The following is a 25,778-nucleotide window of genomic DNA, read 5'->3' as shown; positions in this document are numbered from 1 at the left end:
CCCTGCTAAAAAACAAATCCCAAGTAACAACTAATTTTCAGTAAATAAACAATAGAAGGGAAGCTGCTTCTGCACAATAGCTGAGCAAAATTTCCACAATGAAAAAAATCATTTGTAATCTCACAATATGGAGAGAGTAATTACAACAAGAGACTAGTAACCTTTGCTTGTAAAAAATAACAATTTAATGCAAATAGAAAAGGAAACCACATTACAAAGAACAGAATGTGTCTCTATCAAATATTTGGATAGCTGTTTGTTTGTTTTTACTTCCTACAATAATTACAACCAAAAGTTAACCCTCATAGTCAATTACAACTTCTAAGTTAAAAAAAAAAACAAAACACAAAATTCAGAAAAATTTCACAACAATAAAACTTAGGGAAAATATGGAGGAGGAAGGAGTTTTCTTACATCTGAAACCTTGAACAATTCTCTTAAAAAGTAATTGGAGGAGCTAGATATATGTTATACATGCTATAATGCTAAGGGAAATAAGTCAGAGAAAGAAAAACAGCATATGATTTCACTCATGTGTGGAATTTAAGAAACAAAACAAACAAGCAAATGGAAAAAGAACAAACTAAGAAACAGTCACTTAACTATAGAGAACAAACTGATGGTTACAGGAGGGTGAAAATAGGTGATGGGAATTAAAGAATACCTTTATCATGGTGAACACCAAGTAATGTACAGAATTACTGAATCACTACACTGTACACTTGAAACTAACATAACACTGTATGTTAACTAAACCAGAACTAAAACACTTAGAAAAAAGAAAAAAAATACTTACATTAAAAAAATAATAATAATAATAAAATAATTGGAGGAAAAAAGAAAACAAAAATGTTTATAGGTCTTATACAAGACTTAAGATACAAATGCAACATTTATTGACTACCTACTATATATCAAACTCTATAAATGCTTCATATACATTATTATCATATAATAGTCATCATATATAGCTCTATTAATAAATATATCAACATTTATTAAGATTACACAAATTTAATATTAAAATTATAAAAAGGAATGCTGTCAAGGAGAAATAACCTGAGTATTCACCTATGGCCATTCGCCACTAGGGACAATATTTAACTTTAAGTAGAACAGTTTGAAATGCAGAAACTTTCCTGTTTCTTTTCTTTAATGAAGCCCAATTATTTTGAAGTAATGAAATTCTTGTTTCCATAAGAATAATTATACACAGTTGAAGACATAAAAATCATATAAACTATTAAGGCGTTTTAAAGCCCAGTCAAATCTGATTTTAAATTTTATCTATATAAGATATGATTTCATACTCTTAACTCTAGAAGGTGTAGAACCAAACCAAAATGAAGTCACTTATGTCAAGGACAAATTGGACACAGTCAACACCAATGCATAAAGGAAACTTAACCTAATGTTACAGAAACTTACAGCTCTTCTCTCAGAAATAAGTAAAGGACACCAGCCAATCATCAAACACCAAGTCTGTTCAGGCCATCTATGAACTTCCTTGTTCCTAACCAAGCTACCCAAATCCAAATAAGAAACAAGACCACTAGGCAACCAAGTAACTTCTGTATTTATCCCATAAAAATCCCTTAGTCCGTGAGCAACTCCGAACTCACTGCTCCCACAGCCTTGAGTTTCCTGACTTGCAGGTAAAAAGCCTTATAATAAACTCATCTTTCTCCTTTGTTTTACCCCGTGTGCAGTGTTTTGGTTTTTGACAAAGATATGGTGTAGTGGTGAAGGCTCCTGATCAAGTTCATGCTCCACTGTTTGCCATTAAAAATAATCCACAGTTTTGTTCTGATTTAGCTATTCAAATATATATCCTACTATCATGAACCCTAGATTGGAGCAAGCTAATCTCAGTAAAAGGATCACTCTCCTGAGGTCAAAAACAAAAGAATTATTAAGAGAAGACATAGGGGCGCCTGGGTGGCTCAGTCGGTTGGGCGTCCGACTTCGGCCCAGGTCATGATCTCACACTCCGTGAGTTCGAGCCCCACGTCGGGCTCTGTGCTGACAGCTCAGAGCCTGGAGCCTGCTTCAGATTCTGTGTCTCCCTCTCTCTCTCTGCCCCTCCCCTGTTCATAATCTGTCTCTCTCTGTCTCAAAAATAAATAAAAACATTAAAAAAAAAAAAAAAGAGAAGACATAAACTCGAGAAAACCCTTCTTTGTTTATAAAGGGCATATTAATAGAGCAATAACTCATTTTGGCACAATAGGAAGCCATTAAAATCAGGGATTTCCCCCAAACAATGATTTTCAAGTCCTAGGAAGTGAGCCACAGGTCTCACAACAAAAAATTCCAATGTCACAGAATCAAAAAGTTGTACAGCTCCTTGGAGCTAAAAGTACTTATGGGGCATTCTTTTGGCTAATAATATGACAAACTTTAGACTGTATTTTATTTGCTCCTTATAAATTATCATAATGCCTAGCAGACTTTGCAGGTGTGTTTAAGTTAAGGACACTGAGATAGTATTATCCTAGATTATCCAGATAAACCCAATGTAATCATAAGGGTCCTTACAAAAGCCAGAGAAGATGTATTGATGCAAACACAAAAAGGCAGAAAGAGATCTGAAGATGACACACTGAAGATGGCAGAAGGGGCCATGAGGCAAACATCACAGGTGACTTCCAGAAGCTAGAAAAGATAAGGAAACAGATTCTCCCCTAGTGCCTCAAAAGGAACACATTTGATCTTAGCTCAAGAAGACTCATTTTGGATTCTAACCTCCAGAACTGTAAAATGATAATTTGTGTTGTTTAAGCCACCAGGTTTGTGATAATTTTTGATAGCAGCATTAGGAAATTAATATACTAGTAATGATCATTTCACTTCAAAAATCATACTTCTGCTAGTTTTTTGGCATGATGCACCATCACCACCCTACATTAAAAGCAGCTTTCAAGAGTAGAAATACATCAATTAAAAAACATCCAGACTAAACCATAATTTTTAATGAATGTTCCTGTATTGGAAGATAAAGTTATCCTAAATATAATTTCCCAGAGAAGTTTTAAATTCCCTTTATTTTCTTTTTAAGATTTGGGTTTAGCTGATCATTGGTCCTTGAAATGCACTCTTTACAAAAGATCAGTGATAGACATATGAAAGTCTATCATCAATCACTCCTAAAAGCAATCACCTGGATCTCTTGTGAAATGGAGGCAAAAAAAAGAAAAATTGTTGGGGGAAAGGGGAGGATGCACAGAGAATGGAGAATTACTGGAAGGCTTATAATTCTCTGCCCTTTAGACTCTCAAAGTCCTCATATTTACCACTCAAAATGGACACGAGCATGAAATTAGTACATATTTCCAACAGCACAGAGCCCAATGTGGGGCTCAATCCCACCACCCTGGAATCATGACCGGAGCTGAAATCAAGAGTCAGACACTCAATCAACTGAGCTACCCACATGCCTCTAAGCTCTTTTTAGTGAAATTTTTTAAATCATTTCCATATGGTACTATGTATGACTAAATGTATGGTTATGTATGGCTATACAGTCCTAAAGTATGGCTGTAGTAGATGACTAGAACAGGTGATAGTTTCTTTGATCTTACTCTAATCCATGAAAGCATTAGGGAAAAAGTTCCAAACAAAAGGATTCCTCAATCTGTGAGGAATATTCCTGTGGGTTATATGATACAGCTTGAGATAATTAAAGATAATACCAGGTAATTGGCTCAGAAAGACCTAAATCATCAGTGAAAAGCTTTAAAAGTATACAGGTTTGATCAAGATCCAAAGTTCTGTAAGATCCAAAATTAAATTATTAATTAATTTTAAAAAAAACAATTTTTTTGAAATCATCAATAGTAAATACTGACTTAGAAGTGATATGAAACATAGGTTTCAAAAAAGAACACAGATCACATCAGAGCTGAAATAAATCTTTGTAGTAAGGTTCAATGAGAACAGGGACAACTGGTCACCAAGTAAGTCAAGAGGCAAAAGCTGGACTCAAACCTAGCTTTACTAACTTAATCCAGGTCAGTGCTCTTTCAAGTCCATCAAGTTGTTTCTGTGGTTTATTTATTTATTTATTTTTTTTAATTTTTTTTTTTCAACGTTTATTTATTTTTGGGACAGAGAGAGACAGAGCATGAACGGGGGAGGGGCAGAGAGAGAGGGAGACACAGAATCGGAAACAGGCTCCAGGCTCTGAGCCATCAGCCCAGAGCCCGACGCGGGGCTCGAACTCCCGGACCGCGAGATCGTGACCTGGCTGAAGTCGGACGCTTAACCGACTGCGCCACCCAGGCGCCCCTGTTTCTGTGGTTTAAAACACCAAGATAGGGGCACCTGGGTGGCTCAGTCGGTTAAACGTCCAACTTCGGCTCAGGTCATGATCTCGCAGTTCCAAGTTGGAGACCGCATCAGGCTCTGTGCTGACAGCTCAGAGCCTGGAGCCTGTTTCTGATTCTGTGTCTCCATCTCTCTCTGCTCCTTCCCTGCTTGTGCTCTGATGAGTCAGAGAGAGACCAGTGGTTTCTATCCTGGCTCTGACACCAGGCTCTACACATAATCATCAGAGAAAATCTCAAGATCAGCAGAATTATGACAACAACGGACCAATCAAACCTGAAGGTTAGCATTTTGAGGGAACTTTCAGATTTGCAGGTCTCTTTAGGTGAATTACAATCAAAGATTTTGTTTGTATGAATTTATCCTATAAGCATCAACATCATTATAAACATCAGTTTCTCAAGTGAATTTTACTTTTTAATATGAATTACTTTAAAATAAGTTTACATAAGAACTCTTAAACATTACACACTTAATGAAAAATGTTCTCCATCCTCACTGCCTGTAGTAGACTCTTGGACTGGGTCTCACAACCTTCACTTCATGTTTCTACTTTTTGAAAAGGTTAGAAAGCTAGAAGACTCCCTTGAAGGCAAAGTGTTGGACATTAGTCTGCCAGTTATTTGCACGTGGAAGGCACAAGTTCAGCAAAGACCATCTTCCTATAGTAAGGGCAAGTGAAAAAATGTCTAACAAGACATTGAAGGGTTGCAGTAACCACAGTCGTATTCCCCCATCCGCTGGCTCACCAGCTCCACGGGTGAGAAGCCATGGCAGTGGTGGTAACAGTAGCAGTGGTAATAGTGTGTAGCCTTGAAGCCAGAAGTCCAGTAGTGGTTCCCAATTTTTGCTCCTTCAGCCTCTCCAATGTAAACACCCTATTCCTTAAAATAGCTACAGCTGTTCTGTTTCCTGCCCTATACCCCAACATTAAGTGAGTTCAGGTCCTTACACTCTTGCTTGGACTACTGTGATAATTAAGTGACATGCCTGGAATCTCTCACCATTTCAGTTCTTCCTGACCCGCGACCATCAAATCTGACCATGCTTAAAGAAAGCTTACCCAAAAAAGTCCACATGGAAACCTCTTATGTTATTTTAAATACATCTTATGCACCTTGTGTGTGCAGCTGTCTCCTTTAATTCCTTCTCCATCTGCTAAAATCCCACTCCATCTTCTGAACCTAGCTCAAACAAGACTCCTGTAAATATTTTCCAACAGGGTCACTCTGCCTATATGTGAACTATTTCCACATACCCTGCTGCCTGCCCTTGGCTCTGTACTCATTCACATTCATTCATTCAAAAGATACTTGTTGAGTTACACTAGACCTACCACATGTCACCCATTGTGTAGAGGGCAGGGGATACAAGCCTAAACAAGATAAACAAGGTCTCTTCTCTCTTATAGTTATAATCCAACAGGGATATAGATTACCCAATAAATACCCAAATAATGTTTAATTACAACTGTACTTAAGTGTAATAAAACATTCAGGATGTGTCTTACACGTATAAAGGAAAGTCTAATCTAATATAGAAAATCAGAGAGAAGCACTTCCCTTCAAGAAACATTTAAGCAGAAAGGGGATGATATGTAAAACTGATCAAGCAAAAAACTGTTAGAGAACTTCACAGGCAGAAAGAACAGCATGTGCAAGGGCCTTGAGGCAGCATTCTAGGAACCGTGAAGACAACCAAAAGTCACATGAGATGGGACAGCAGCCCAAAATAAGTAGAGAGGGAGGCACCTCTTATAACCACTATTATAACACTTAGTACACTGTTTTGGAATTACTCATTTGCAAAAATGCAGTCCTCTCTGAACAAACTCCTTAGGTCTCCTTAGGTCTCACAAATATTTTAGCTCCATAATCCGATACAGTGTTTAGCAGTGTCCCCTCAAGTCACGATCTGTGGAATGAAGAAATAAGTGCTTGATCTGGGCAAGGAACTTAACCTCTTAATACCAGACAGATGAAACAAAACAATCTCTAAGTGTTCAAAAAAGCTTGTTTCTTACTACCCCAAAACTTACTGGGCAAGAGGCAACATATTCATGCCAATTGATACACGTTCAGAATCAAAACTAGTACTAACCGTGGATGAAACTAATACTAAAAACTAAACTTTAGATTGGCAAGAGGCTCTAAATCCTCACTGCTCCATAAATCGCCACCAACTAATAACCAATAGAACTGTATTAAAACTCCCAGAGAGTCACCAATGAGGCCAGGGAGAGGAAGTCCAGCCCCTGCCTGGTTTTTTTTTCTAGTTGCTCAACAGATCTAGTAAGTGTAGAATCAAGAGCAGGAAACTGGCACCTATGCCATCCTTCTCTCCCTCCTTACTTCTTAAATAATGTCAACTCAGGAAACACACACTGGTGACTCAATAAGAAAATGTCAAAATCCAATTGATATAACTCTGCCAACTATTACAAGTCAACAGAATGGGGTAATCTTTAGCCCTACACTTTAAATTTAGCCTTTGGTACTTGTTCTCAAAGAGCAGTGGAGGAAGTATTTTTTGAAAGAAAACTGAGTTAACTAGGAAATAGCTTCAAAATACATGAAAAGCTTGATGTAGTTTATTAGTGAGGAAAACATTTATATATATATATATATATATATATATACACATATATATATACATATACACACACACACACACACATATATATATATATACATACAGTATGGAACTCTGTATAATAGCTAAGGTGTAGAATAAGACCCTTAGCATATCTTTTAAAAATACACTTAACCAGAATTTCACTATCTGCATTTACTATGTTGTCTGGCATGTATAATAATGAATCCAAAATCATTTAACAAGCCAAGAACCCTACTAAAGAGCTCTTTAATGGGGTTCAACCATACCAAAGACTCAAAACTTGTACAAAATATATTTAATTATATCAGTGGTCCAATCATGTCAAATTTTTCAAGTAATACAACTATGAGATCAAATCTAATTAAACTAATTAAACTTAACTGTGATGTTTTTTCCTGGAAGATCAAGATAAAACAGTGAAATAATTCAGAAGATCAATTTAAGAGGTGTCTGGGTGGCTCTGTCGGATAAGTCTCCAACTTCCACTCAGGTCATGATCTCACAGTTCGTGAGTTCAAGCCCCGTGTCAGGCTCTGTGCTGACAGCCTGCAGCCCGCTTTCAGTTGTGTGTCTCCCTCTCTCTCTCTCTGCCCCTCCACTGCTCACGCTCTGTCTCGCTCTGTCTCTCTCTCTCCCTCAAAAATGAATAAACATTAAAAAAAATTTTAGAAGTTGGGGCGCCTGGGTGGCTCAGTCGGTTAAGCGTCTGACTTTGGCTCAGGTCATGATCTCACGGTTCCTGAGTTCAAGCTCCCCTTCGGGCTCTGTGCTGACAGCTCAGAGCCTGGAGTCTGCTTCGGATTCTGTGTCTCCCTCTCTCTCTGCCCCTCCCCCGCTCACACTCTGTCTCTCTCATAAATAAATAAACATTTAAAATAAAATAAAATAAATTTTTAGAAGATCAATTTAGTATCATTCAAGATTTAGTAACAACATGGAAAGAGTAATGGTCTTTCTAAATCATGACTGGAATTCATGCCCTTCACATTGCATCCTCAAACTCTTGATACTATTCTCTTCTCTCCAATCTTCTCCATTTCTCAAAAACAAACCCAGAAACAGAAGACCAAACAAAACCAAAATAAAACATTCATGCAATATATATCTATGGACCTCAGTGGCAATACAAATAGCAAGCAAAACTAATGCTCCCTTTTCCTCAGATTAAAATAAAATTTTTGCCCTAATTTTAAAAGTACATGATTCTCCTCTCCTTACTTCAAAAGATGGAAATGGAAATGTTACCATGTGGCAAATAATGGCTTTTTAAAAACCTATAAATTATTTTGGGAAGCATTAGTGAATACCTGATTTTATAAAGTACTTTTTGGGGGACAAAAATTTAAACAAACATTATTTTTCAATTATTTCTATACCTAATGAAGGTACTTACTAAAACTGTTACTATTTAATATTTAATGAATAGATTTTAAAATATACTAGGATCTCTTTTTAAGCATGTAACTTACTACCCAAAATGCAGCTCATTTCTTTTTCTGGCCTTTTAAAGGCCCCATTTTTCAGCGTTTTACTAGTGCAGTGATGAGTAATTGAGCCTCAATACAAAAGAGTATTCCCCAAAAATCCACACACATAATCAATATGAGGTAAACAAGTTTTACTACAATAATCAGGCATTTTTAATTCATCACCTGAAAAGTTACACAGAATAAATATCAGCTTGGGTGAGTCAAGGTACTATATGAAAAGTGCTTCAACACATGGTCAGTTACAGTATTCCCACATGACCTTCCAGTGATCCAGTACCTGTTATGATAGTATGGTAGTGAAGTGACTTCCTGATGCCATGTGGCTTAGTCTAATCAAACATTATCAGCCCACTGAGACGTGCCTCATTTACACAATATTGAGTAAGAACAGTAAAGCTTCAGGAAAAGTCTAAGTCAAATAACAGAAATCTTAAATGACATTCTCAAAGTCTGACTTCTGCTTTGGAGAACTACCTATTTCTCACCAAATAAACCAATTTACAAATAAGCAAGATCTTTTCCTGAACACATGACAGGTTTCCTTTTAAAAATCTGAAACCTTTTTCTCATGAGATTACTTAGAAGACATTAAATATAAATCAGATCGCCAAACCCAAACATATAGGCTAAAAATAGTGTATCTATTTCAAAAGCTGAGGCAGAAGCCCTCCAACGGAACAAACTAAAATTAGGGGGTTTTTTTCACCTCTGGATCTTTAAAAAATGCACCTTCAACGTCTATGGGTCACACAAACCAATGTCCACATGTTCTCCCAAAGCAACTGGTCAGACACCATATAATTATTAAAAGCTTCAGGAACATAATAAGCACACTGTCCACGGGACTCACGTAATGAAATTCCTCTTCATTCTGGCTAATATCTAGATTTAAAAAAACAGTTATCACTACTACTACTACTAAAGACCCCTCCGCAATGGTTTCACTCAGTAAAACTCCAAACCAGCAAAAAAGGACCACCATACTCTTTCTCGTGAAGAAGCAAAAGCCCGGTACAAAGCTGTCAGGTGGACAGGCAGGTAGGGCTCCACCTGAGATACCGAGCCTCGGAGCCCCGGGAGGCACGACGTGGTCACGGGGGAAGGGTCGAGGCGGGGACCGAGACTAAGGGTGGCCCCACCCACGGATGTACCTGCGAGCTGAGGCGGGTGGAGGGCAACCCTTTAACCCTAAGCCCTGGCCAGGCCGTCGCCCCGTTCCGCGCTCCCAGCCCGGCTCTGGCCCCGGCCCTCTGGGGGGGGGTCTGAGCATCGCGACACGGGCACGGCTCTGCCCCGGGGCCAGGGAGGAGAAGGGGTTGGGGCCAGTGCCGGCGCCCACGGGCCTGACCTCGCCACCGCCTCTGGCGGAGGTGAGGGGCGACTCCAGCCTGCGCCCGCCCTCCCTTCAGGGCCGGGGCCGGCCGGGCGCAGCCGCGGCGTCCGCTCGGGCCCCGGGCGCCGTGGCGACGGGGAAGGTCACCGGCCGCAGGAGGCCCCGACTAGGGGCGGCGACGTCCGCGCTACCTTTGGCCTCGCAGTCGGCGCAGTACTTGTTGTCCTCCTCCCTCAGCAGCTTGGACAAGATGAGCTGGTGCTGCTCATTCAGCTTCTGAGCCTTCTCCCGGCAGGAGCGCGTCGCCATCTCGGAAGCGGGGCGAGGAGCCGGGGCAGCTACGGCGGCGGCGGGCTCTGGCAGCTGGGCGGGGTGAACACACCTGGAGCCACCGGACCGCGGGCGGACTCAGCCAAGGAAGCGGCGGCAGCGGCAGCTGGAACAGAAGGAGGAGCGGCGGCGGCGGGTGGCAGCGCCGACGTGTCCCGCCTCCTCGCCGGGCCAGCCCCGCACGCACAGCCAGAGCCGGCGAGGCACAAGGAGGGGGAGGGGGAGGGGGGAGACGGAGCTGAAGCTTCCGGGTGGCGCCGCAGGAAGGAACCCAGGCGCCGGGCGAGCTGCGCATGCGCCGAACTTCCCCGGGAAACTGGCCGGGAGGGGATCTCTGCGCTGGGCCCTTCGCCAAAGGTGATTGCGGGAAGGTATTTAGTGCTGCCCGCTGTGGGCTTCCCCACCTTGGAGATCACACTGTACCAGAGTGCCCTCAGGTGAAACCCGGTGAAGGAAGACCTTTACAAGGAGGTGACTTTGACTTGCTTTCTTGCCTTTGCGCTTGCTGGCGCAACGTTGGAAATGCATAAATAAAAGTGATTGAGTGCATTCATTTATTCATTCCATGTTTATTCACCTGCAGTTTTGAAACAGGCACTATCCTAGAAATTGGAGACACTAGTGGAATAAAATAGTGAAAACAGTCCCAGAGAAATAGTTTGGTAGTGACATATGTTAAGGGCTGACATTGAGTGGTTACTCTGTGCCAAGAACTATGAACTCTAACCCTTATCACAACCCTGTGATAACGTTATTCTCATTATACAGATGTGGAAAATGAGGTATGGAAGAGTTAAATAACTTGCCCGGGTTACAGAGCTACCCAGTGGAGGAGTTGAGATTCAAATCCAAAGCAGTCTGGATCCAGAGTCTAAAACACGTGAAAACAAGGCCTTTCATAAGGAAAGTAAAGGCCTTTCACAAGGAGGCAAACACTGGGCGATATTACTTTAACAAGAAGCTGTATAAACAGTGTTCTTTAATGTGTGAAAAACTAGGGAAAGAAGACACTTAATTAGAACCCGGAGCTCCCCAATCAGGACTGACTCATGGGATTTGAACCCTGTGTGAGGCTATTTGACTATTTTGGCATATCATGGCATATGACCAATTTCTAATATGAAGCTTTTGCAATCAGAATAAACGTGGCTCTTGCCTATGGAGGAACAGATGCTAAGAAAGGCAATGAGATGGGGCCTGTGTCCTATAGTTTTCCACAGGGCCAATTCCTACCATAGGCCCTGCATAAAGGTGACCCTCATACTCACTTATCCCTGTTCTTGGCACAAGATCTCAAAAATTCTTGTGTAATTCAATTGAATGGTGATATCAGTGAAGATGCTGAGTAACTGAACAAATTAGAACTTAAACTGTGTGTCTCTGACAAATAATAACTAGTAGGATATCAGAGTCAGTTCCAATAAACAGAAAAAACATTATGTGGGAGGTAGAACTTTTAAGTCATATCTTAAAGTCTGGCTTGATTTAAATGGGGGCCAAGGAAGAAAATACTGAGCAAGAGAAGCATGCACAAAAGCACAGACTTCAAGGATCTTGGAACACAGACTAAAGGTCAAGGGTACTACTTAAGATGAGTGAGAGAGAAGTCTGGGTGAGTGAGGTGCAACAGAATTAATTGTTTGGGGAACCAGACAAAGCAATATGGCCTTGATGCCGCTGACAACAGAAAACCTGCAGATTCTTCAAGTAGGATGGTAGCATTAAAAAAAGGGATGTTTGGGGAAGGTTAGTCCAACAATACCAGTTAACAGACACCATTTTTCTCCTGCCTGGAAATTCTGCTTACCACTGCAAGGATTAAGGAAAAAACAAAAACAAACAAACAAAAAAAAACAGACACAGGCTTATCACCAAGAAATGATTCACATGATTAAAGGGGCACAGCAATGTCTAATGGAAATATAATGCACACCACATATATATACTTTTAAGTTTTCTAGTAGCCACATTTAAAAATAGAAAAAAAAAGAAACAGGAAATTTTTACTTTAATGGTATATTTTATTTAATCCAATATATCCAAAATACTATCATTTCAACATATGAGTAATTGTCAAAATAAAATTAAAAATTATTACTGAGATACTTTACATTCTTGTTTTCCTACTGTTTTCAAAATCCAATGTGTATCCTACACTTACAGTTTGCTTCAACTTGAACTAACTACATTTCAAGTGCTCAATCACCACATGTAGCTAGTGGCTACATCACTAAACAGTGCTTGTCTAGATGGTCATCCTGGAGGCTATTAAAAATCTAAGTTTGAGTTGACTATTTATTAAATATGTAATAGAAAGAATGAAAAAGAAGACACTGATACCAAAAACACCTTGGGAGAAAAACAATGTTGCATTAATTCATCAATATTTACTGAGCAACTTCTGTAAAGTTCTCTGACAATCAGAAGATTACAGTCTAATGTAAGATGCAAACACGTAAATAGAAAAATTAAAAGCCGCAAAGTAAAGTCTGCAGCAAATATAAAATGCTCTGGGAAGAGCACCAATAGCCTGGAAGAACTGAGAAGGACTTCACAGAGTACATGATGCTTAAACTAGATGTTAACACATGTAGGAATTTTTCAAGTGAATACAGATGAAGAGGAGGAAAAGAAATATCTTGAAATATATATATATTACATATATTTTCTATATGTAATATATATCACATGTATTTACATATAAATATTCATACATTTACATATAAATATATTACGTGTATTTAAATATACTTACATATATGTATGTGTATATGTACACATATATTACATAAATGTAATACATATATGCGTTTAAACATAGACTTCTGAAAGCATGGTTTTGTGCTGGAAGCAGTGAGAATAGGATGTGCACAGAGAACATGAAGACAGGAAAGGAAACAAGGAGGAGAGGTAGAATGGAGTCAGGAGGTTAAGAAATTTACAGCCAGGCTATCTAGTTTGAACTTTACCCTGTGGGCATATGGAGCCAGAAGAAGCTTTGACACAGAGAAAAGACTTGGTTAGCTTTGTTTTCTATAACTATAATGGCAGGCTGGAGGATATGGGAGGGGAGAAATACTGTCAGGGATCAGGGAAACAAATTATAGACAGGGCTGTTGCAGTAAGTCCAAAGAAGACATGCCAAAGGCCTATTTTAAGCCAGTAGCATAGAGTTTAGAAGAGACAAAGTCAAATGATGTTTTAAAATTAGAAGCAGCAAGATTTGGCAGCTGACTGCATGTGGGGGTTGAGAGAAAGGAGGTGAGAATAACACCAAGGTTTCTAAGTTGGGAGACAGGTAAATGGTGATGCCATTAACTCAGACCAAGACAGAAGGGATAGTACACTTTTGTGGTTAGAGGGGGAAAGGTGTTTACTTAAGGACATGTCCATGTGATATCCACCTCCATATGTCTAATACGACATTGCATATCTACTTCTAAAGCTCTAGAGAGAAGTTAGTGCTAGTGAAAGTCATTTGAAAATCACCTACATTTAAATGGTCATAGAAGCCATAGGGTAAAAATGAGACTCCTTTAGAGACATGTAGACATGTAGACAAAAACAAAGAGTCCCGAGGACAAAACTCTGGGGATTTCCAGCTAAACGATGAGTGGACAGAGAAAGGTGAACCTTTGAAAAGAGAGGTAAAGTGTGGCCAGGAAGAGAACCAGAGGCCATGGTAGGAGAGGTTTCTGAGAAGTAAGCATGAGCACTAAAGCCAAATGTCCAGAAAAGTCAATTATTTCAGTTTTAGATAACACACAGTCATGGGTCTGTACAGTTCATTGTTTTCCTTTAGCCCAGGAGCAAGAGAAGAGAAATCAGCTGGTGATACTTCCCAGGGACTGCAACTATCTGGTGTTTCAGTAAAATGTTGAGGGAGGGATGAGGATGGTTAGAAAGGCCAGAGAGAAGAAAATATAGGTACAGGGATAGAAAGCATGGCTACAGTTAACTGTATAGTGTAAGGTAAATGTCCAAACTGTGTGTGGGAGAGGTGAAGTCAGAACAGCTAAATGACTACAGGTTCCTTTGAGGCCAAAGATAATTTGGTGCCCTTAGGAAATGAATGCTAAGAGCTAAAAAAAAAAAAAAAAAAAAAAAAAAAAAAAAGAGGGGGGCAGAGTACCTAGTGACCTAGAGTACCTAGCTCTTCGGGAAGAAGTAACTTCTATCAATGAACTCCAGATGGTAAGGTGTTTATGGATGTTTGATGGCTGAAGAGTGAGGTTGAATGTCTGTTTCTACAGATTCTTAGAGAAGTGAAGTCCCTTTTAACTCTAAAATTCTGTTTCCAGGGGTGCCTGGATGGCTCAGTGTTTTAAGCGTCTGACTCTTGGTTTTGGCTCAGGTCATGATCTCACAGTTCATGGGTTCAAGTGCCATGTCGGCTCTGTGCTGACAGTTCAGAGCCTGCTTGGAATTCTCTCTCTTTCCCCCCTTCTCTGCCCCTCCCCTGCTCACGATTTCTCTCTCTCACACAATAAATTAAAAAATTTTAAAAATTAAATTAAAAAATCTGTCCCATTTGGAGAAAAAAAGACAAGAAACAGGTTTAGAGAGTTTGACCAAATTGGAGCTGGTATTCCACAGAAGACTAAGAGAAGGAGTTGGTAAGCGGGGGTGGGGGGGTAGAGGGGTGGGCAGAGGGCAATGAAGGACAATTATGGGTAGAGTGAAAGAGAATTATGGGGGTGGAGCGAAATGGACAAGAGTGAGCCATGTATGAGTGTGTAAGTGGAATGTCTGATAAGAATGGTAGATACAGACAGCTGGCAGAAGGGGGGGTAATAGTAATAAGAGCTACTGCTTTTTTTATTTTAATTTTTTTTAATGTTTATTTTTGAGAGGGAGAGAGACAAAGCACAAGCGGAGGAGGGGCAGAGAGAGGGAGACACAGAATCCGAAGCATGGTCCAGGCTCCAAGCTGTATCACAACCTGAGCCAAAGTTGGACACATAAACAACTGAGCCACCCAGGCGCCCCAAGCCACTGCATTTTAATCCTCTAATGTGGGTTGGTAATTCTCTTTGAGGTAAATCTTATAATCATTATTCATATTAGGAGACATCAGCCAGATGGGATAATTCATGTTGAGTAACAAACAACCCCCAAATTTTAATGACCTCAATCAATAGAAGTTTATTTCTTGGTCATGCTATGTATCCATTGGGTTGGTGTTCTACTCCATGTGGCCCTCACTCAAGGATCAGACTGATAGAGTCTCTGTCATGTTTCAGCAGAAAGGCAACAAGATTAGTTTCTTACGGCCTTCTCCCCAGGAATAACACATGTCTACTTCTATTCTCAATCCACTGACAAGTACATGACATGTGCTAATATTAAGGGAACCAGAAGTATAATCCTACCATGCACCCAGAAAGAGGAAACGGAAATATAACTGAACAGCACAGAAACTGTGGCTCAAAGATGTTGAATACTTTGTTGAAAGTTTCCTAGATATGAAAGAGCATAACTGGCATTTGAGGCTAGGTCTTTTTGCTTTTTGGCATTAAGGCCCTGCTCTTTTCATAAGCCATGCTACCCCCCTGGGATGGAAAACTGAGTAGGACAAGTTAAATGGTGAGAGTTAAAGAGAGACCAAGTATGTTAAAGCAAGAGAATACACAAACATGGAGATATATAAACAAATACAACTTACAACATGCAAAGAGAGGAAACCCAGGACAGACATAGATTTTATTTTCGTTTGTTTTCAAAAGTTAGATCAGGGAATGTTAATAGGTTTGTGGTTCCTAAAAACCCTGCCCAACTGCTGTGTGAAGTACTCGTGATCAATGCTTAGGTACCAGTGGACTCTCCTCAGTGTAGGGAGAGTGTGGTTTCTGTCAAAGATATATAACTTCCACACACTTCTTCTCTACCTTCCTCCAGAAGGGAGTTATTTCAAATATACAGTGTTGAGCGAGTGTCTATTATAGAAGAACATACAACATCACACCACTCAATGTAGGAAGAAGTAATTTTCAAATTCAAATTCTGCTCATATTTTTACCCCCAGTACAGAGAAACTGAAAAAATTTTAATGTCATATGGGCAACCAGCATCCCCAGTCACAAAAAGCCTGATTACAAAGAGCCAGAAGGACACATCCCACTCTTGCAGTCTTTGTTGGAGATAAGATAACCAACTTCCATCTGTAACTAAATGCAGAGCCTGATGGAAACATAGAGGGATAGCCAGTCCTCAAGTTTGGACTTTGGCAACTCAAGCCTTCATTCTTCTAAGAGTTTTGTTGAAGCAAAATTTTGTTGAAGCAGAGTTAAACAACTCTAAGAAAATCTGCCTGAACTTGTACCATCCTATTATCTTCTGTACTTCCAACACCACCAGTTGACTGTTCCCTCCATTCATTTAGTCTTCCATTCAGCAGCATACTTTTAAGTTCCTTCTATTTTTCAGGCACTGTGCTAGGTACTAAAGATAAAAATTAGTGAACAAAACAGCCAATCCCATCCCTCAATCCTATCATAGTTTATCATGTATCTTCATAAATCAGGTTCTTTCACAATCTCATCACCGATCTCCAGAGCCTCTGCTGCTAATGCACACGGCAAGACCTTAATTAAGTTTGCAGAATGCATGAATGAGCAAAAAGAGTGAATGTAGGAACTTGTCTGTAAAAACATATAATGTCTAAGAGCAAAATTAAGAAACGTAACTTTTTAAGTGATTTTTTAAAAATGGAATCTGATGCATAAAAATTGTTTGTATCACTTTCAATCCTAACTCACTTCCAATCTTGACCAAGTTATATCTTATTTAGTGTTATCCCTTTTCCCCCACTTAATTTTAGAGTCCACAGAGTTTCTGCATCTCAATTTAGAAAGAAAAATTCTAAGTCATCAGAAGTACACATTGCACTTCAAGATTTAAAACAACACCACAACAAAACTAACCTGGGATGGGCTTTGCTTTCACAAATTTGGCGTTGGCAGTAATATATTTTAACTCAACCAAGCCCAGTTATTTGAGGGAAGACTCAAAGATGAGCGAATAAAGGCAGTTTCATCCTGCTTAAAGCAGAAGACACAAACACAAATTGAAAGATATATGTTCTGCCTTTTTAAGGCATGTTGTGGGCATGTATTGTTTTTGTCCTCCTAGAATCCATTCGCCTTCTTTAGTAGCAGTGCCCCATTTTTTCTCTGGGGAACTATCTCCTTCCTCTATTGAATCCAGTTTTGAAGGAGGGACTTTTAGCCAAGGTCCCCTGGGCGTGTGCCCAAATTAGGCCATTCAGATACTTTCCCCTAGAAAGTTGAGCTTGAACTGAGTGGCACAAAGACAAGAACAGTTGGAGATGGTTCATCCCTACTGAGATCTGTTCATCTATTGGATCCTGCTCCCTTGATCCTCACAGCTACTTCAGCTGCTGTCTTTCTGAAGCTGCCTCTTTAGTTTCCCTTTAGATACTTTAACCACCAGGAAGTCTTCTAACGCATTACTCTTTTGTTTGTTAGATATAAAAAGTCAAACTAAAACTGATTTATGTAGAGCACCAAAATTATTGATAATGAGTCGTGTGCCATTTGATAGAAGTGGAAGGAATATGTTCTCAAAGAACTTCGCTACCCTTTAAAGGAACTTAGTCCTTTTCTTCTAGGCCTTTGAGGTTTTGTAACTTTGCTGGGATGAGACACTTTTTATGTGGAATTTTCTGCTGTTCTCATTCTTGACCTTCTTACCAAAACAGTGTGTATTATCTTAGTAATTTTAAACCAAAAGTAGCATCATTTTAGGAAAAAAAGGGAAAGGAAATAAGGATAGATTTATTATAAATCATTTAAAAATATTATTTATCCTTTACTACCTTAGGGTAGACAGAGATTTCGTAGGACACAAGATACACTATCCATATGAAAAAGCATTGTAAACTTTAAACTTACACAATGTTATATATCAATTATATCTCAAAAACCTGGAGAAAATATAAAATTTAGAAAATATATTTTAAGAAGAAAATAAAAAGCAAACTATAGATTTGGAGAAAATATTTGTAATACATGATAAATACAAAAGACCTAGAGAATATATAAGGAACTCCTACAAATCAATGATAAAAAGACAACTCATTTAAAATGGCAAAAGACCCTCTGCAACTTCTCTATAAACCTAAAATCACTCCAAAGTAAAACATTTATTTTTTTAAATAATAAAATAAAATGGCAAAAAGAAGATACATAAATAACCAATGAGATAAAAAAAGATGCTCATTATCATTTGTTATTGGGGAATGTAAAAAAAAACCAATGAGATACCACTTCACACCCATTAGAATGACTAAAATTAAAAAGATCAACAATACCAATACCAAATATTAAAGAGCAACTGACACTTAATATTACTTTATTGCTGGTGGGAATATGGAATGTTATAATCATTTTACAAACCTATTTGTTCTATGAAGTTAAACATACATTTCTCCTATGACCCAGCAGTTCCACTCCAGGAAAAATGAAAAAAAATACAGTCACAAAAAAACTCACCTAAGAATGTTCATAACAGCTTAATTCATGATATCCAAAACCTGGAATCAACCCAACTGTCCATAAACAAGAAAATGGATAGACAAATAATTGTGTATTTACATAGTGTAAAACTACTCAGCAATTAAAAGAAACTACTATCTACAAAACAAACTGGATAAATCTAAAAATATTATGTGGAGTAAAAGAAGCCTGATACAAAAAAATACAGACTGTATGATTCTATTTATATGAAGTTCTAGAGGAGACACAAAACCAATATATGATCATAGAAAGCAGAACCATATTTGTGTGGGAAGGGAGTAGGGTGGAGATTTACTGAAAAGGTGCACAGGGGAACTTTCTAGGGTGATATAAATGTTTGGTATCTTAACCGGGGTGATGATTTTATACAGATATATACAGTTGTCAAAATTCATTGAACTATGTCCCTAAAACCTCTGCATTTTATTGTAAATAAATTATACCTCAATAGAAAGAAGATGGAGAAAAGGAATTGGGTAACATTATATAATATAGGTCCACTGGGAAGTTGAGCATAATTTGGTTTCATTTGTTCCCATTATTCCTCATTCTCTGCTGAGGACTTCCCCTTCTTTCTGGAAACATCACTCTTGGCACTTCTGTATAACTACATCCAAACTCTCCTTGTTAAGCCTTAAGAAAACTCCATTTTGGTCCTTTCCTTCTTTGGCAGTGTTGAGTCCTCAGCCCCTTGCTGTTCTCTCCTAAAGCACATGTGTTTGTGTCAGGGGCTCTGCATCTCACAACTTCACTATCATTTCTACTGCAAGGAACTGTGGAGGGTCCATCCTTGTGCCTGCCACTCTACAGGCCTTGACAGCCTTGACAGCCTTGACAGCTGCTTTCCCCTTGGATCAGGGAATCTTTTCCAAGTTCTAATTTCTGTCATGCTCTTCAAAACTCCCATCTCTCCTGGAGCCTCATTTTCCATTCAATCAGCTCCCCAGAGATTCCATATCTCTGCCTTGACACTTTGTACTGGGAGTTCCACTAACTCCTTTGCCTAGAGGTTCTGAAGCAACACTTTCCTTTTGTCCTTTGCCTCTCAGGTTATCTGCCTATTTTCCTCCCCATGCAGGTTCACTGAACCCAGACTGCCAAGACCCTGGGATTCAGCAGCCATGTCAGGCCCCTAGGAGGAGACACCCAATGGACTTCAGATCTCTCACATCAGCTTCAAGTCTATATCTCCAGTGCCTCACTGGCCATTTCCATTGGGAGAACCTGGCTTCATTTAGAAATCTGCATCTTCAAAATGATGGCCAGAGATTTAATTGACATAGATAGAAGTAAGATGTTTGAACTAGAATTTAAAATCACGATTATAGGGGCGCCTGAGTGACTCAGTTAGTTAAGCATCCAACTTCGGCTCAGGTCATGATCTCACGGTTCGTGAGTTCAAGCCCTACATCAGGCTCTATGCTGACAGCTAGGAGCCTGGGAGCCTTCTTTGGATTCTGTATCTCCCTCTCTCTGTCCTTCCTCCACTCACACTGTCTCTCTCTGTCTCTCAAAAAAGGAATAAATGTTAAAAAAAAATTAAAACCACAATGATAAGTATGACTGCTGGGGTTGAAAAAAAGCATAGAAGACACCAGAGAATTCCTTTCTGCAGACACAAAAGAACTAAAATCTAGTCAGGCCAAAATTAGAAATGCTATAAATGAGATGCAATCTCTATAATGGCAAGGACGGAGGAAGCAGAGCAGCAAATCAGTGAGATAGAAGATAAAATTATGGAAAATAATGCAGCAGAAAAAAAGGAGGGAAACAAAGGCAAAGGATCATGATACAAGACTTAGAGAACTCAGCAACTTATTAAAGAGGAATAACATTCATATAAAGGAGTCCCAGAAGATGAAGAGAGAAAAAAGGGGTGGAAGGTTTATGTGAGCAAATTATTATTTTTTTTTTAAATTTTTTTTTCAACATTTATTTATTTTTGGGACAGAGAGAGACAAAGCATGAACGGGAGAGGGGCAGAGAGAGAGGGAGACACAGAATCGGAAACAGGCTCCAGGCTCTGAGCCATCAGCCCAGAGCCTGACGCGGGGCTTGAACTCACGGACCACAAGATCGTGACCTGGCTGAAGTCGGACGCTCAACCGACTGTGCCACCCAGGCGCCCCTATGTGAGCAAATTATAGCTGAAAACTTTCCTAATCTGAGGAAGGACACAGACATCAAAATCCAAGAAGCACAGAGAACTCTCATTAGATTCAACAAAAACCAACCATCACCAAGTCATATCCTAGTTAAATTCACAAAATAGACAGACAAGGAAAGAAATCATGAAAGCAGCAACAGAAAAACATCCTTAACCTACAAGGGAAGATAGATCAGGTTTGTAGCAGATCTGTCTGAGGAAATTTGGCAGGCCGGAAAGAAGCGGCAAGATATATTCAATGTGCTGAATTGAAAAAATATGTAGCCAAGAATTCTTTATCCAGCAAGGCTGTCATTCAGAATAGAAAGGGAAATAAAGAGTTTCCCAGATAAACAAAAACTAACAGAGTTAGTGGCCACTAAACTAGACTTGCAAGAAATTTTAAGGGCAACTCTTTGAGTAGATTGAAAACAATACAAAACAAAAAAGACCAAAAGCAACAAAGACTAGAAAGGATCAGAGAACATCACCAGAAACACCAACTCTACAGGCAGCACAATGGAACTAAATTCATATCTTTCAATAATCACTCTAAATATCTTTCAATCATGGACTAAATGCTCCAATAAAAAGATATAGGGTATCAGAATGGATTAAAAACAAAAACAAAAATAAAAACAAGACCCATCTCTATGTGCCTAAAAGAGACTCATTTTAGACTCAAACTCACTTCCAGATTGAAAGTAAAGGGATGGAGAACCATCTATCATTCTAATGGACATCAAGAGAAGCCTGGAGTAGCCATATTTATATCGGACAATATAGATTTTAAAACAAAGACTGTAACAAGAGATGAAGAAGGGTATTATATCATAAGTAATCAGTCTATCCACCAAAGATCTAAGAATTGTAAATATTTATGCCCCCAGCTTGAGAGAATCCAAATATAAAACTCAATCACAAACACAAAGAAAGACCCTGATAATAATACAATAATAGTAGGGGACTTTAACACCTCACTTACAACAATGGACAGGTCATCTAAGCAGAAAATCAACAAGGAAACAATGGCTTTGAATGACACACTGGACCAGATGGGCCGAACAGATATACTCAGAACATTTCATACTAAAGCGACAGAATACACATTCTTCTCCAGTGCACATGGAACATTCTCCAGAATAGATCACATACCGGGTCATGTATCAGGCCTCAACAAGTACAAAGAGATCGATATCGTACCATACATATTTTCAGACCACAATGCAATGAAACTTGAAATCAACCACAAGAAAAAACTTGGAAAAACCACAAATACTTGGAGATTAAAGAACATCTTTACTAAAGAATGTATGAGTTAAGGATGAAATTAAAGAGGAAATTAAAAAGTACATGGAAACCCAATGAAAATGAAAATATGACAATCTAAAACCTTTGGGATACAGCAACAGTGGTCATAAGAGAGAAGAATATAGCAACGCAGGCCTTCCTAACAAAGGAAGAAATGTCTCAAATACACATCCTAACTTTAAATCTAAAGGAGCTGGAAAGGGGCGCCTGGGTGGCTCGGTCGGTTGAGCATCCGACTTCAGCTCAGGTCATAATCTTATGGGTTCGTGAGTTCGAGCCCCGCATCAGGCTCTGTGCTGACAGCTTGGAGCCTGGAGCCTGCTTTGGATTCTGTGTCTCCCCCTCTCTCTGCCCCTCCCTCGCTTGCACTCAGTCTCTCTTTATCTCTCTTAAAATAAATAAACATTAAAAAAAATTAAAAAATAAATAAATAAAATAAAGGAGCTGGAAAAAAGAACAGCAAATAAAGCCCAAACCAGCAGAAGACAGGAAATAATAAAGATTAGAGCAGAAATCAACGCTATCAAAACCAAAAAAAAAGTAGAACAGATCAATGAAACCAGTAGCTGGTTCTTTGAAAGAATTAATGAAATTGATAACCCCCTAACCAGATTTAGCAAAAGGAAAAAAGAAAGGACCTAAATAAATAAAATCAGGAATGAAAGAGGAGAGATCACAACCAACAGCAAAGAAATACAAATAATAATAAGAGAATATTATCAGCAATTATATGCCAACAAATTGGGCAATCTGGAAGAAATGGATAAATCCCTAGAAACATATAAAATACCGAAACTGAAACAGGAAGAAACAAAAACTTGAACAGACCCATAATCAGTTAAGAAATTGAATAAGTAATCAAAAATCTCCAGGGCCAGATGGCTTCCCAAAGGAATTCTGCCAAACATTTAAGGAAGAGTTAATACCTATTCTATTGAAGATTTTCCAAAAAATAGAAATGGAAGGAAAACTTCCAAATTCATTCTATGAAGCCAGAATTACACTGATTCCAAAACCAGACAAAGACCCCAGTATAAAAGAGAATTACAGACCAATTTTCCTGAAGAACATGGATGTAAAATTCTCAAGAAGATACTAGCAAATTTAATCCAACAATACACTGAAAGAATAATTCACCATGATCAAGTCAGATTTATTCCTGGGCTGCACGGCTGGTTCAATATTTGCAAATCAATCAACATGATACATCACATTAACAAAAGAAAGGATAAGAACCACATGATCCCTTCATTAGATGCAGAAAAAACATTTGACAATATACAACATCCTTTCTTGATAAAAAGAAAGATAGGGCTAGAAAGAACATACCTCAAGATCATAAAAGCCATATATGAAAGACCCACAGCTAATATCAGCCTTAATGGGAAAAACCTGAGAGCTTTCCTCCTAAAGTCAGGAATACGGCAGGGATGTCCACTCTTACCACTACTGTTCAACATAGTAATGGAAGTCCTAGCCGCAGCAATCAGACAACAAAAAGAAATAAAAGGCATCCAAATCAGCAAGGAAGAAGTCAAACTCTCACTCTTTGCAGAGGACATGACACACTATGTGGAAAATGTGAGAGACTCCACCAAAAAACTTCGAGAACTGACCCATGAATTTAGCAAAATTGCAAGATACAGAATCAATGTACAGAAATCACTTGAATTTCTATACACCAATAATGAAGCAACAGAAGAAGAAATCAAGAAATTGATCACATTTACAATTGCACCAAAACCCATATGATACCTAGGAATAAACCTAACAAACATGGTAAAATATCTGTATGCTGAAAACTACAGAAAGCTTATGAAAGAAATTGAAGACTACACAAAGAAATGAAAAAACATCCCATGCTTATGGATTGGAAGAACAAATATTGTTAAAATGTTTATACTATCCAAAGCAATCTACTCATTCAATGCAATCCCTGTCAAAAACAAAAAACAAAAAAACAGAAAAACAAACAAACAAACAAACAAACACCATTCTTCAAAGAGCTAGAAAAAACAATTCTAAAATTTGTATGGAATCAGAAAAAACCCTGAATAACCAAAGTAATGTAGGAAAAGAAAACCAAAGCTGGAGGTATCACAGTTCCAGATTCAAGCTGTGTTACAAAGCTGTTATCATCAAGACAGTATGGTACTGGCACAAAAACAGACACATAGATCTATGGAACAGAATAGAGAACCCAGAAATGGACCTATAAGTGTAGGGCCAACTAATCTTTGACAAAGCAGGAAAGACTATCCAATGGAAAAAAGACAGTCTCTTCAGCAAATGGTGATGGAAAAAATGGAGGGTGACATGCAGAAGAATGAACCTGGACCACTTGCTTACACCATACACAAAAATAAACTCAAAGTGGATGAAAGACCTAAATGTGAGACAGGAAACCATAAAAATCCTACAGGAGAACACAGGCAACAACCTCTTTGACCTTGGCTGCAGCAACTTCTTACTAGACATGTCTTTGGAGGCAAGGGAAACAAAAGCCAGAATGAACTATTGGGACCTTATCAAGATAAAAATCTTCTGAACAGCAAAGGAAACAATCAACAAAACTAAAAGGCAACCAATGGAATGGGAGAAGATATTTGCAAATGGATATAGGATAATGGGTTAGTGTCCAAAATCTATAAAGAACTTATCAAACTCAACACCCAAAACTCAAATAATCCAGTGAAGAAATGGGCAAAAGACATGAACAGACACTTTTCCAAAGAACACATCCAGATGGCTAATAAACACATGAAAAGATGCTCACGTCACTCATCACAGGGAAATACAAGTCAAAACCACAATGAGATACCACCTCACACCTGTCAGAATGGCTAAAATTAACAACTCAGGAAGAAACAGATGTTGGCAAGCATGCAGAGAAAGGGTAATGCTTTTGCACTGTTGGTGGGAGAGCAAACTGGTAGAGCCACTCTGGAGAACAGTATGTACATTCCTCAAAAAATTAAAGATAGAGCTACCCTATGACCCAGCAATTGCACTACTAGGTATTTATCCACAGGATACAAAAATGCTGATTTGAAGAGGCACATGCACCCCAATGTTTATAGTACTGCTATCGACAATTGCCAAATTTTGGGAAGAGCCCAAATGTCCTTTGATTGAAGAATGGATAAAGAAGATGTGGTATGTATACATATATGGAATATTACTCAGCAATCAAAACTAATGAAATGTTGCCATTTGCAACAACATGGATGGCGCTAGAGTATATTACACTAAGCGAAACAAGTCAGTCACAGAAAGACAAATACCATATGATTTCACTCATATGTGGAATTTAAGAGACAAAACAGATGAACATAGGGGAAGGGAATGAAAATAAGATAAAGACAGAGAGAGAGGCAAACCATAAGAGACTCTTAAATACAGAGAACAAACTGAGGGTTGCTGGTAGAGTGTTGGGTGGGGGGATGGGCAAAATGGGTGATGGGCGTTAAGGAGGGCACTTGTTGAGATGAGCACTAGGTGTTATATGGAAGTGATGAATCACTTGGTTCTACTCCTCAAACCAATACTATACTTATTTTAACTAACTTGAATTTAAATAAGTAAGTAAGTAAATAAATAAATAAACAAATAAGAATGCTACCAGTTAACAGAGGAGACACCCCCCAGTAAATAGGTGATTCTAACAAAGTATAGGAATCATTTAAAGC

General features: G+C 38.8%; 1 protein-coding gene across 5 annotated transcripts in view; it reads right to left on the bottom strand.

Moving 5' to 3' along the window:
* SMAP1 (small ArfGAP 1) overlaps window positions 1-25,778 on the bottom strand; it is a 251,040-nt gene that overhangs the window by 191,912 nt on the left and 33,350 nt on the right. For 2 of the 5 annotated variants that reach the window (XM_025925397.2, XM_086707187.1), the window contains exon 1: window positions 9,957-10,324. The exons of 1 other annotated variant lie outside the window; for it this stretch is intronic. In XM_025925397.2, the coding sequence (XP_025781182.1) occupies window positions 9,957-10,074 (118 nt within the window). In that variant the 5' untranslated portion in view covers window positions 10,075-10,324. Of the gene's footprint in view, window positions 1-9,956; window positions 10,327-25,778 lie in introns of those variants that run through there. 2 more of the 5 variants (XM_086707188.1, XM_025925399.2) reach the window with 2 other exon arrangements.

This window comes from Puma concolor, chromosome B2 (assembly GCF_028749965.1).
Source record: "Puma concolor isolate L17-30 chromosome B2, mPumCon1.1.hap2, whole genome shotgun sequence".
Taxonomy (NCBI): Eukaryota; Metazoa; Chordata; class Mammalia; order Carnivora; family Felidae; genus Puma; species Puma concolor.
This window is presented reverse-complemented; position numbering and strand designations above follow the sequence as displayed.